The following is a 14,104-nucleotide window of genomic DNA, read 5'->3' as shown; positions in this document are numbered from 1 at the left end:
CTAACCCATCCTGGGTAGTCTCGGGTTCATTTTGTTAATTTGTCGATTAGGGGCGAGCGTGGAAAACCGTACCCAGCCGGTATCTCCGCCTCCGGTGGGAATTCATTTGAAATTCAGGGGAAAGTTTTGTTACATGGCGCCCAACGTGGGGCCAGGGAGCCATTAATCAATTATTTATTTATTCGATACCCGGGCGATAATTGCGGGGAACGATTTAGTTGAATTTGATTGCGAATGATATTTTAAGCGTTTCGTACAGGTTGCTACGGGAAGGTAAAGTTGGAGAAGCAAAGAGAGCGTCGAGCGTTTGGCTAACAAAAGAAATTCCGAAGCAGTGACGTCATTCGGCTTACTTGTCACTGCATTGTGTTATCGGTGAGTCTCTTTTGCTCTCTTCGCTTTCAAATTTGAGCATGACTAGTATTATTTTATTTTGGAATAAAATTTAATCCCTTGGATTTTAAATTTAAAAATTATTTGTTTGGTTTCGGCCTCTAGTAAAGTTGTAATTATCAACACTAAGGGTAATAATCATCAGTTTAATTATTTAAGTCGACTAGTGAATCTAATGAATTAAAATAATTATTGTACATCGTGGGATCGAGCTCTAAATCGCCGAGTGAATTTACCGATTCGGATCGAATACAAGCGATTGATATTTTCAACTTGAAGGTTTCAGCGAGCACCGTCTGCTTGTCGACGTTAAGTTTTGGTCGATGACGTCACGCGGGACTGACTAACTTGCCGTTCTTGGGTAGTCTCTCATTCTACCGTTCGCAGTGCAGTCCCAGCGGATTATTATTATTATCGTTGTCACCGAAAATAATCTTTGTATTTATTTAATCCGAAAATACTTTTCTATTAATAAATTGTCGTTTGAAATAATTATTTTGTTTCGGATTAAATAATTAGACTTAAGTAATCATCGTCGTGATTTAATTTATATTTATATTTTGAACACGTAGTAAACGCTTTAAGTAATAAGTGAGTTTATTTAATACTACGTCTTGAATTTATTTGATTATTATTTTTCTTGATTTATAAATCGGTTTTCTTTATTATTATTCGTCATCGGTTGACTCGAATTCATTGGAATTTTCTTTATTATTTGTCACCGTTTGACTGTTATTAATTTTTGTATTTAATTTATATTTTGAAAGTAAGCGGTCCCTTGGCTGGTTTAAATTGTAAATAATAAACAATTTGAAAGTAGAATTAGTCAGGTTTCGCGAAATTGGCGAGGTGAAAGGGTGGAACGGCATTCAACGTTTGATTTGCGGTAGTGGGATTTCACATTTAGATGAATCGATGGATTCCAGTCCCCAAACCGATCGAAGCATTGTAAAGACTGACCCAGTACACAATTACTCGCCAGCGATGGACCAAACTTGGTTGATGACTGGCCTTGAATTGCCAACAAGTCAGTTAAGACTTTTTCTTTGTGGCTTGGGCTTATCATCGAAGGGAAATTTAGAAACGCTTCATGACCGTTTGATTCGTCATCTAGAGTACAAATATGAAGTGCCAGGAGTGCATTGGGATCCTACTGTGGATGAAGTGAGTCCCCTGGTGATGATCTAGAATCAACGTTGCTCCCGGAGAAGTCTGAAATCGGTGAAACAGGAAAACTTACCGAAATCGTCGTCGATATTAACCAAACAAGTCAATCGTCGATCCAAAGTTCTTGTGAGGATTTAATTGAACGCGTCGACGAAATTTTAAGTTCAAGCAGTCGCCTAATCCAAGAGTTGGCTTCCAGTGGAGGTTTTTCGAAGCATGAGAGTTTTGAGTCACTGGACGTAACACCTCAACGAGAGCTCGTGACTTACCCGAGTATCTCAGAGGAGGAAGTGTTGAACAGTGATGGCTCGTATTCAGCGCACAAAGATGAACTCGTGAATGACCCGAGTTCCACAGTGGATGGAGTGGTGCTGGATCATGCGAGTAAGACTGCTGGCCCGCCGATGGACAATGATGGTGAATCTGTAAATTTTGAGTCGTCTATGGATCAAATCGTGACGAGACGAGACTTGGATGTCGCTGTACGAAAGTTGGAGTCGAAGATAGAGAATTGCTTCACCCAACTTCAGCAAGTAATAATGGATAAGATGATGACGAGAGTAAATAATCAAGAGGACACAAGCCAAGTGGTAAACGACCAAAAGTCAGAAAGTCAATGTGACTCAGGGGTCGATTGCGAAACACAGGACGTTGGTGGAGATTTAAAATCTCTCAAGGACTCGAATAAAGGTATATTGAAGCGACGTCGCAGGGGGCTTTATAATCGTTCGAAGAAATCCAGCGACGGTACTACGAGTAACGACGAGGCTACGTATAATTTAACTACGAAGTACACCAATCGTGGAAACGCGTCGAGCGAGGTTAACGCATTGACATCAGCATCCGATTCGGGTGACCGAAATGATTGTTCGAGTGAGTCGAAGTCAGAATTTATCAAAAAGAGGAGACGTCGTAGAAGACGACCCTCTGAGAAGACTAAGACATCGAGAGCGTCTTTGGTTGCGAATAACGTCGTCGGTTTTTCCCAAAGCACACGAGGTAATACGAACAGACGTGCTAATGGCTCGGGTGAGTCAGCGTTTGGGTCTGCATGGTCGAAGTCTGCGGTAGAGACTAGACTGACTAGAAGACATGGGACTTGCGTCAAGTATCCTGACCAGATGAGTCAGAGAGAGAAAGATGGCCGTCCATCTTCGTACGTGTATAGCCCTGTGTTCAATCGTTATGGACACAGTAGGGTAGATCCTCGGAGGTATGTGCAGGAGAATAGGTTCGGCGTACAATACGAATTAGCAAATCATTTCGTAGGCTCGCGTTGGGAAGCTCCGTGTTGTTGTAAGAGCGACGTGCCGCGAGGGTTTGCGCGTAATCATAGAATAGATTGTTACCCTGTGCCTTGCCATTATCCTTATACTTTATCGCGAGGAGGGTTAAATTATGATTTAAGTAGATACAATAATAGTTTACATTATAGTTAATTGTTCTTTTTGAGCTGGAGACACGGGTGAGCGTGGTAATTGATCATGCGGCTTGTGAGGTCGCGTTTGTTTTCGCCCATGATTAATTTTTACAAAATTAACCATTGTCTGGCAGGGGGGTGTCACAGGGTTTTTATTCCCTGTGTGCGTCCCTCCCTGCGCCTAAATTTGGCAACAGATCCACACTCGGTGTGTCTCTGAATTTATTATTTTATATTGATTTATGAATTTATTTATTGAATTTAATATTATTAGTATTATTTATATTTGAAATTTCTAATATTATGGTTATTAATTTAAGAATTAATTTTATCTTTATTTCAGACATTTATAATGAATTATTTGTAATTTATTATTATTATTATTATTTGTGTGCATTGCCGTAAATCATTGGCATATAGTACCTAATTTTACTATGAATGATAAATCATAGCCTTTACTCGCACGGGTGAGGCCCTACAATATCGATCGCGAGCAAAGAGTTCATTGAATTAGGGAAAATAGCTAGAGAGGCCCTTGTTGTCGAACACGAGGCCTCGAACGGTTTACGGTGACAAAAATTGAGCAGACACGCGGTGGCCCGCTTGGTGTGAGGTAGGCACGCGGGACCTCCGCTATTGTAAGGAGTGTGGATTTGGTGCCTTGGTTTGAGTTTCCCTTTTTGGTGAGTACTCACAAGTTGAGATCAATTAATATCCGCACACCGCTGTCTCCTGGCTTAAATAAGTTATTCTTTTACTGTCCAACTAAAATCACTATCGATTGATCGGGTCGATCCCATAGCGAGTAAGGGTTATCATAAGGAAATATTTGTACCTGTCCCGAAAGCCGCGTGTTGGGTCCTCGATACGGCCAGCAACTTTTATAATTAGTATTGTCAAATTAGGTTTAGTATTTAGCGTCATTGACAATTATTATTGTCAAACATTAACTATCATTACAAGTATTATTTTCAAGCGCAATTCAGATTTAATATTCTTAAATTTTAATTACTGTTACGATTATTGTTTTGATTGCGGTTATTATTATTCTCGAACGCAATATTGTAAAATAAGTTGAAGAAAAATTTATATGTTAACCACGAATTCCATAACGGATTTATTTTGTTATTTAATGGATAAATTTAGTTTTAAGTAACTTCGTTTTGAATAAACAATTTATTTATTTTTATTGAAATTTTCTGATCCATTAATAATTAATGTATGAAAGCTGATTCCCGGATTCCTTTCCTATGACTCATCTTCCTATCTTAGTTAAATAATCTAGGATATTAGTTTATAATTATTTAGTTATTGTTTTTGATTCCAAATAATATCCTAATCTGGACTTTGATTATTTCGTGATTTATTTTCCATTCTCATTAATTTAAATCGTTAATTGATCGTCCGGCGCGGCCCCTGGAATTTTTATTATTTTTGGTAATTTTCAAAAAAAAATTACCTGGCGTCCAAATGTGCACTAACCCAGCCTGAGGGGTTTCCGGGTTAATTTTATTATATGTTTAAAAAGGGCGAGCGTAAAATACCCTACCCAGCCGATATCTCCGCCATCGGTCGAATTTAGTTAAATTTTGGGGAAAAGTATTGTTACAATATATAATTAAATGTTAATTATAAAAATAAATCTTATATTCTCAAAATATATTTTTCATCATAAAAATTAATTTTAGATAATAAATAATTAATTTTGAATTATATAAATTGGTCGACTGCGTATTGGTCCCAAGACAACACATCCCCGACAACTCATCCCCAACAGTTCATCCCCGTGACAATTCATCCTCTGACAATCAATCCTTGACTACCTATCCCTAACAACAATGAATTTCAAATAATCAATGTCAATCTCATTATAAAATCATAAACAAAGGACTATCATCAAACGAATATATTCTTATACCGTGTTGTCCCCTTTTATCATGATTTTTGAGCGTGGTTATTCGATATTAAACTAACACAAACGCGGGTCATCGTGTTGGGCCCTTTGAACATGGTTTTTGTGTGTGATTATTCGAGATTGGACCAACCGGACGCGGGTGATCGTGTTGTGCCCTTTTAACATGGTTTGAATGTGTATATTTATTCGACATTAGCCTAACACATAAGCTTATTACCGTGTCGTGCCCTTTTATCATGAGTTTTGTGTGTTGATATCCGACATTATTAAACTTATAAAGACTGTAAAATTAATTTAAAATTTAAAATTTAAAATTTTTTGAAAATTTTCTAGAATAGATATAATGTGAACGGAAAAATGTTTGAAAACCAAATTTTAACAGGGATAAATTATCAGGGATGAATTGTCAGAGGATAAATTGTCACGAAGATCAATTGTTCGGGATGAATTGTCTTTGGACGAATACGCGGCATACCTATAAATTGATATTATTAAATAAGAATCAATTTAATATCATAAAAATTAATATTTAATCACGGGTAATCATTTTTTAATTATAAAAATTAATAAAAATCAAAAATTAATAATTTTTTGTTTAAAAATTGATATTAGATCTTGAATTATCCACTGTCAATTATAAAATTTAATTTTCTCATATAAATAATTGATTTTCTGTTATAGGGATTTATAATATATTACAAGAATTAACTATAAACTAATAAAATTAATTATAGATTATAAATAATTAATTCTTAATCATTCAAATCAATTTTATATTACAAAAATTGATTTGTAATCACGAAAATAAATTTTAAACTATAAAAATCAGTTTTATATTTTAAAAATTGATTTCAAATCATGGAAATTATCAATAATTAATTTTGGATTAATTTAATCAATTGAAAGGAATGGAAAATAACTTTCGGCTGTAAATAATTAGTTTTATGATATAGGAATTACTTCTAAATAAATAGTTATTTTTTTTTTTTTCATTTATTTGATAATATAAAGCTTTCAAGGTAATTTTACCTATAGCTAGAATTTACATACATTTACAATTGATTATGTGTTTATACAAGTGTGTGTGTGTAACGAGAGATGTGTTGTCTATAAGATTAAAGTCTATAATAATTTGTTAGAGTAGCTAATGTGATTTTATATACAAATATTGCAAATTAAAACCAGAAATTAAATTTTAATGTTTTTTGTCATGTGTAGACTGAGAATAGAATCGGAGTGTCAATATTCTTGGCAAAAAGTTTTGAGTTTTAGAAAGCGGGACAGGAACTTGAATATAGCACTTATTGTCGTTGTTTTGAAGTCATCCAACAAGTCAGGTAGTGCGTTGCTAGGGTTGTTATTATAGGAGTCCAGGAGAGGGATTAAAAAGTGGTCTCTGTATGGCTGATTGATGGGATCATCTCAGCAATATGGGCGCCAAGTCCTCAAGCTCGTTGAGATTGCAGATGGTGCAAATTATAGTGGGATCTATGTAGACGCTTTTTCTGTTAAAGCTGAGGGCCACGTAATGCTTCTTCGCTAGTCTGAGCTGTGCGAATGTCCTGGAGATAAAGTGGAATGTTTCAGAGATAACTTGGTGAGGCACGTTGGAGTCCGCTCCAGAGGGGGATCTGGCAGCTGTGACTGTCGAGGACACTGTTAAGGTCCGTCAGTTTGAGGTAGGATTCAGCATTCCTGAAGATTGCGGGGATCTGTGCTTTCCAGTGTGCAGAAGTCAGATTTGTCCATAGAGAGCACGGTGCCTGGCCAAGTTGGAGTAGATTCTTGAGTTGCACAATCCAGTTATACTTAGTGTCCGCCGGTTGAACTCTCGATAGTTGTAATGAGCGTAAGAAACAGAGTTTAGGCAGACGGTGGTCTTCCATGTCGAAGATTTTGCAGACCCAATTTAAAGATGACTTCAGCCCTTTAAGTTTGATGCTGCTTATGTTTAATTCTTACCTGAGCTCAGCGTTGGGTGTACCGGGTACCAGAGCTAGTAAACGTTTGAAGAAGCACAGCTGTATTTGCTCCAGTTTATCTAAATATTTGAGGCCCCAGAGTTGAGCAGCATAGAGGAGCGAACTCAGTCCACAGCTTCTGTATATCTGTAGTATGCCGTCCCAGGAGTCGGCACCTATTCTTGCCAGGGTCGATAATACGGCGCCCATGGCCAGTTTAGCTTTGCATGAGACTGCATTGGTAGCAACTAGGCCTAGCGCTGAGGCGGAGAAGGGAACTCCAAGATACTCGTATTTATTATACCATTCGATGGGTTCCTTGTCGTAGTAGAGTCTGGTACTGTCACCCTTGCCAGCCCTCTTGAAGTGCAGAACTCTCGTTTTGTCAATGTTTACGATTAATTTGTATTGACTGCAATAATCTCTGAGTATGATCAGCTAGTTGTTTAAATCATCGGTTTAGTCAGCCATTATCACGAGATCATCAGCGTATAGCAGTAGGATTATGTCGTGTAGATTGTTTATCCTAAACCCCTTGGCGCCTTTATCTCTGAAGAACGTTACGATGTCATGCAAGAACAGGATGAATAGCAGCGGACTGAGTATCTCCCTCTGTAGGACTCCCTCAGTAACCTTAAATTTGCTAGACAGTTGGTTGATTTTATTTGCAGAGTTGCTTGGGCGTAGAGAGTCTTGAGCAATCGTATTATTTTGGGGCTAAATCCGAGAGATGCCTAAATCATGGATGCCTAAATCATGCCTAAATCATTGGATGCCTAAATCATGGAGCTTGTTCCAGAGTAACAGATGAGGTACCGAGTCGATGGCTCGTCTAAAATCAACGAAGAGTCCATACGCCTTGCCTCTCCTGGTTTTTAATTTTGGATAAATCACTGTTTGCAGGACGAAGATGTTATCAAGACAGCTTTTGTTGGCTGTGAAGCCAGCTTGTTCTTCAGGGAGGATGTTGTTTCTGGATACCCAGTGTTCGAGAATATATGGCGAGGCTTTCGCCTACCTCCGAAGAGGCCGTTTCCTGGGCTCAAAAGAGCTATACACGCACGTATATCTGTCCTACCCTCACATAGGAAATACACAGCCAAGTTTGCTGGCAAGGAAAAACCTTGCCCTCAAGCATTTACGCTATCATAGGACAGATGTGAATTAAGTTGACTTTAATGTCAATCTGTCCTCGTACTTAGTTAACTGTATCAACCCATTCAACGACTGCGTTAGCCTGATCGGTAATATAATGACAACCCGACCAGTTACCAGCGGGGCCCATGCGGGGAGGTACAGCCGTAAGACCTGTTTGAGCTATAACACTTATCCCCCCTACAAAAGTCTCGTTCGTACGTCTGTATAATTTAGTCCCCGAATATTTGAGCTTACCTGCGTTGCCAAATAATTTGACAACGTCACAAGGCTTTGCTCAGAGCACGAGGCTTTGCTCAGATACCCAGTGTTCGAGTCTGTGTTTTATCGTCATGGTAAAGATCTTCGTGATTAGGTTTACCATAGCTAGTTCTCTGTAGTTTTCAGGATTTAGTTGTCGCCTTTCTTGTGTAGCATGACTAGGGCAACATGGGCTCAGTCTTTCGGTATGCATTCACTGTCTCGAACTTTATTGGAGAGCGTTTGTAGATGATAAAGCCAGTTTCTAGGAAGGTGTTTGTAGAATTCTTCAGGTATGTTGTCGAGTTCAGGTACTTTTCCCTTCTTAAGTGTAGCAATACTCTTCAGTATTTCGTCGAGGGATATGGAGCAGTCCAGAGTGGGGTCGAGCACACCAAAGTATGTGGTATTTTCAGAGATTCGGGGAGGGTATTTGTTCTTATAGAAGTTATTCCAGATGTCTAGTGCCAATGGTGGGGAGTAAGACCGCTTTTTACTGAAGCTATTGAAGGTTTGCCGAAATTGTACCGTGTTTTTTACGTCAGCAAACTAACTAATGATGTTGTCGCGATAGTTTTTTGCTTTGGAATTAAGAGTGGTCTTATAAATTTTTTTTGCCTTGAGAAGAGGTCCAGTGAACCTGGGTCGAAATTGGCTGCCCTTGCCAATTGTGAGATTTTTTAGTTTTAGTGAGGCCCGTGATATTGGCAGCTTCTGTGATGGCCTCGGTGAAGTTCTTGCTGATGGAGGATACGTCCTCTGCGCTGAAGTCAATCGACAGTTTCTGTGATTGGCGCATTGTCTCTTTGAAAGCGAGTTTTTTGTCGTCTTTCCATAACAATTTGGTGGAGGGATTGAAGTGAGTGGGAGAGTTTGGGTGGTTGGTAACGGTAGATGGGATGTTTGTGGAGGGAGATGGGGAAGTGGTCCGAGGGTGTGGGTATGTCTAGGACACGCAGTTGTTTGATGTATTCAGCGCCTCCTAGATTCATCCAGATTAAGTCAATCACCGATTTACCGGTCGCAGAGCAGAAGGTGAAGTTAGCAGGTATGTCACCCGATGTCCTTCCGTTCAGCAGGGCAAAGCCATTTGTGTCGCAGAAATCCAGTAGTTGAGCTCCTCTGGGTGATGTAATGCTGTCGAGTGAAGATCTATGAAATAAATAGTTATTGAATAAGGATTGTAGAAATTAATTCAGAATTTTGAATAGTAAATTTCTAGTTATAAAAATTGGAAATATTATAAAAATAAATGATTTATTGTCAAAATTAATTGAAGATTATGAATAATTAATTTTAAATTATACAAATTAATTTGATGATATAAAAATGAATTTTATAATTTTAGAATTAACTCTATATATTAAAAATTTATTTTAAATGATAAAAACTGCTTTTAGACTAATAATTAATTTTATATTATATAATATTTTTTAATGTTTTAAAATTAATTCTACTATACAAAAATCAATTTTGAACTCTGAATAATAAATTTTATATCATAAAAATCAATTTTATATTTTTATAATTAATGTTTCATATTGAAAATTAATTTTGAATCATAAATATTAATTTTATATTATAATGATCAATTTAGGATGAAAAGTAACTGAATCAATGAGATAAATGTTAACTAAATGAAATTAAAGAAATGAAATAAAAGAAATTGGAAGATATATACTTATTAAATTGATAATATGACAATTTATTTAAGATTTTAAATCGTCGATTTTTAACTGTAAACCTTTATAATATTAATAAATTCATCGATTTTTCGTTTGAAAATAAATTCTAGATGATAAATGATTAATTTTTTTTATTTGATAATTAATTTTAGATGATGAATGATTAATTTTCAATCATACAAATTAATGTTGTTTTATGAAAATTAGTTTTACATTGTTAGAATTAATTTTAAATAATGAAAACTAATTTCTAATCTCAATAATTACTTTTATATTACAAAAATTCATTTTCGATATAGACTAATTAAATTGATGATATAAGAATTGATTTTAGATTTTTAACAATCGATTTCCAACTATAAACATTGATAATATTAATAAAATCATAGATTTTTTGTTTGAAAATAAATTCCAAATGATGAATGATTAATTTTTATCATATGGTTATCAATTTTGGATGATAAATGGTCAATTTGCAATCATACGAATTAATGTTGCGATGAGAAAATTAATTTTTCATCGTGAGAATAAATTTTAAATTATAATAATTAATTTTCAGTTGTAATAATTGATTTCAAATCATTTTAATTCATGTTATATTTAAAAAATTTATTTCTAACTATGAATAATCAATTTTATAATGTTAAAACGAATTTTGGATTATCAAAAATCTATTTCTCATAATAAATAATAAATTTTTGTTTATAAACGATTAATATATAATTATCTAAATTAATTTTGTGTTAAAGAAATTAATTTTAGAGGATAAATAATTGATTTTATAGTATAAAACGTAATCTTAAATTAATAGAATTAATTTTATATTATACAAATCGACTTTAGATTATAAAAAATGAATTTATATTTCTAACATCTAATAGAATCAAATTCATTATGAATTTTTTTAGAAAAAAATTAATTTTTAACGGTAAATAATTAAATGTTAATTTTAAATATAAATTTTATATTTTCGAAATATATTTTTCATTATAAAAATTAATTTTAGATCATAAATATTCAGCCAGTAATAAACCTCTCGATTGTTCACGATCACGCCGTACTCCAAAGAAAGGAGCAGAAGCTAGTCCGACAACAACTTCGGGAGAGGATAGCAGCCGGAGAGATGAATTTGAAGATTGTCAATCGAAATGTTCAACCGATCATAGTTCAGAGTCATCATATTACTTTAGCTTCGACTTCAAGAACTTCAACAGCTTAAGCTTAAGCTCTTCTGAAAGTACACTGTATTATCCGAAAATTAAATTATAATTAGCGAAATATTTAATAATGATTTATTCTGATTTTAGATGTGATCAACGGGAAGAGTTCAGGAGATCGGGTGGAGGTGTACTGATTGTATGCAGGATTACACTGAATGTAGCACCTTTAGGATTTGATATTATCCTTCAACTCTTCCCCCAGGTTGAGATCGTTAGAATTCTACTAATCAATCTTAATATCAAACTCATATAGTAAATATTTACATTTCACGACCTGCGTAAACATATCTACTTCGATCTCCTCGAAATGCTCTCGTTTCACTCTATCATGGATGCTGAAGCTTTGGTACTGCTGGGTGATTTTAACTCTTCATACTTTTTTGACTTTCTGGCTGGCGGATTAGATGGAAAGGCTGATCTGTTAATTAATTTCTTATTATTTTAGTATTTTTATCAGTTCACATCAGTTTTTCTACCTACTACAGCTGTAGTATTATTTTTTCTGAGTAATGTATAGCAATTACTTGTATGTAATTTTTACAAAATATAAATGATGCTGTAAAGCGGGAAAGGATAGCAGTTACGGTAATTATTACGTGAAGCGTTCCACATTCACGTAAGAGGATATTGGTAGGAAAGGATTGAGAATGCAATGTGGAGAGGATCATCTTAATGTGAGTTTATAGAATATGCGAGAAAAAATTATTAGATGGCTCGGACTGGGATTCGAACTCAGAACGTCCCGAAGACATGTCGGCTACTCTACCATTTGAGCTATCCGGTCTATACTAAATTTCCTTTTGCTTATTCTATATACATTAAGCCACACCGTCCATCTTACGGCAAGCATTTTTAAAAATATAAATAATGCTGTGAAGCGAGAAAGAATAGGAGTTACGGTTATTATTACGTGGAGCGTTCCACATCCACGTAACAGGATATTGGTAGGGTAGCCGACATGTCTTTGGAAGGCTCTGGGTATGAATCCCAGTCCGAGCTATCTAATAATTTTTTCTCGCATATTCTATAAACTCACATTAAGATGATCCTCTCCACATTTCTTTCTCAATCATTTCCTACCAATATTCTGTTAGGTGAATGTGTAACGCTTCACGTAATAATTACCATAACTACTATTCTTTCCCGCTTCACAGCATAATTTATATTTATATTTGTATTTTACCGATTGAGAAAGGAATGTGGAGAGGATCATCTTAATGTGTTTATAGAATATGCAACTTCATTGTACAGCAAGATAGTAGTATGGATCTACTTGATTGTCTGTCAAGCATAAGTGCCAGTGCCATAGTTCAGTCTTAGTTAACTCCTGATAAATAGATTACCGACCTTCATTATATGAATGAACATAATAATGTCATCCAGCTATAGTATATTGAATATGGTATTACTCTGTATAAAATTAAGTTTAAGTATATGTATAGTATTTTTTTGATTAAAAAATGATAGCTGTCATGCGCAATTCAGAATAAGATTTGTATCTTTTTGTATCTCTGGTATTGGCCACTAGGCTGTTGAGATGTATATAAAGTAAATAAATAAATGAATAAAATATTTATTTTGAATTATTAAAATTGATAATAGTATAAAAAAATAAATTTAATATCATAAAAATTAATTTTCAATAACAGATAATCATTTTTCGATTATAAAAATTAATAATAATCAAAAATTTATAATTTTTTGATTGAAAATTGATATCAGATCTTGAATTATTCATTGTCAATTATAAAATTTTATTTTCTCATATAAATAATTTGGCACATCAATAGGCCTACCAAACCCCTCTCCACCCGAACACAACTCTACCGTAAAAATATATACCCATAAGCACCAGGGTGTTTCAAAAAAAGACGAATTTTTTTTTTTTTCTTTTGGTGTCTAAAAATTGATAGTATACCTAAAAACAAAAATTTTGGCGCCCATGTGAGCTCTTAATATCAATAGTAAGATTTGCCTGTATCCATTTCTTTATTTTCCATTTAAATAACACGGGAAAAATTTTTTTTAATTTTTTAATTTTTATTACTTTGGAACGGTTCATCGTAACAACAATCTGAAAAATGATATTAGTAGGAAATTTTACGCTCTACAAAAAACGTTTGAAGACCAAAGTCACTCAGATTAACGGCTTCAAAGATATCCGCGGTCAAAGATAACACTAATAAAAAATTTCAAATATTTTCCAATAAAATTACAAAAAAAATATCACATGCTATATTTTTATTATTTTTTATATTAAATTACTTTAATTCCGTTAACCTGAGACTGTAAACTTTTTTTTTTACTAATTAATTCAATACTTAACTCACGAAATGCACTAATATATAAATATAAACGTTAAAAATGTCACATAAATGATTTTTTGGTCTTTCTTATAACAAATTTATTTTATATTTTATAAAATTTATAAATTTTTGTAAGAGGAAAATGTAAAGTTCCTTATTACACAAACTCACCAAACACTCATCATTGCATATTATTCAAAATAATATGAAAATTCTGTAAATACGTTAAATCAATTAAATCTACTATAAAACTTGATCAAGTGTTTTTATTTGAAAAATATCAACAGAGCTTTTATTTAGCTCTGTCGGTACAGAGTATTATACTCATTTAATTTGAGTGTTGTAGCTAATAAGCTCTGTGTTGGTAAGCCTGGTTGTTCGGTACTAACTTCATTTAGTTGCTTTGCTCTCAACGCTCTCAACAGAAATGGTGCGTGTGTATTAGTAGAAAAGGCTCTTAGTAGAAAACTGTTGTACTTGCCATGCCGACACCATATTTTTGAAATTGTTCTTCGAAGTGCATTTGAAGTATACTGGCCTGCTTCGTCTGGCCCAAACGTTCCAATTTATCAGAGATTTAAAAAGAAGTGGGATGAAATTGACCAATCAAACTTTACGGCTGGTATTTGTGACAAAAGTTTT

The 14,104-nt window shown here is 34.5% G+C and overlaps 1 protein-coding gene across 1 annotated transcript in view; it reads left to right on the top strand.

Annotated features, from left to right (window-relative positions):
- Nucleotides 1-9,166: 9,166 nt before the first annotated feature.
- The window catches only part of LOC123265079, a 14,939-nt gene continuing 10,001 nt past the window's right edge, over nt 9,167-14,104 (top strand). Inside the window, exons 1-3 of the mRNA XM_044728716.1 lie at nt 9,167-9,299; nt 10,943-11,180; nt 11,244-11,367. Coding sequence (XP_044584651.1) covers nt 9,167-9,299; nt 10,943-11,180; nt 11,244-11,367 — 495 coding nt within the window. The remainder of the gene's footprint in view (nt 9,300-10,942; nt 11,181-11,243; nt 11,368-14,104) is intronic.

This window comes from Cotesia glomerata, linkage group LG1, assembly GCF_020080835.1.
Source record: "Cotesia glomerata isolate CgM1 linkage group LG1, MPM_Cglom_v2.3, whole genome shotgun sequence".
Taxonomy (NCBI): Eukaryota; Metazoa; Arthropoda; class Insecta; order Hymenoptera; family Braconidae; genus Cotesia; species Cotesia glomerata.
Note: the sequence above shows the minus strand (reverse complement) of the source record. Positions and strands in the feature narration are given on the sequence as shown.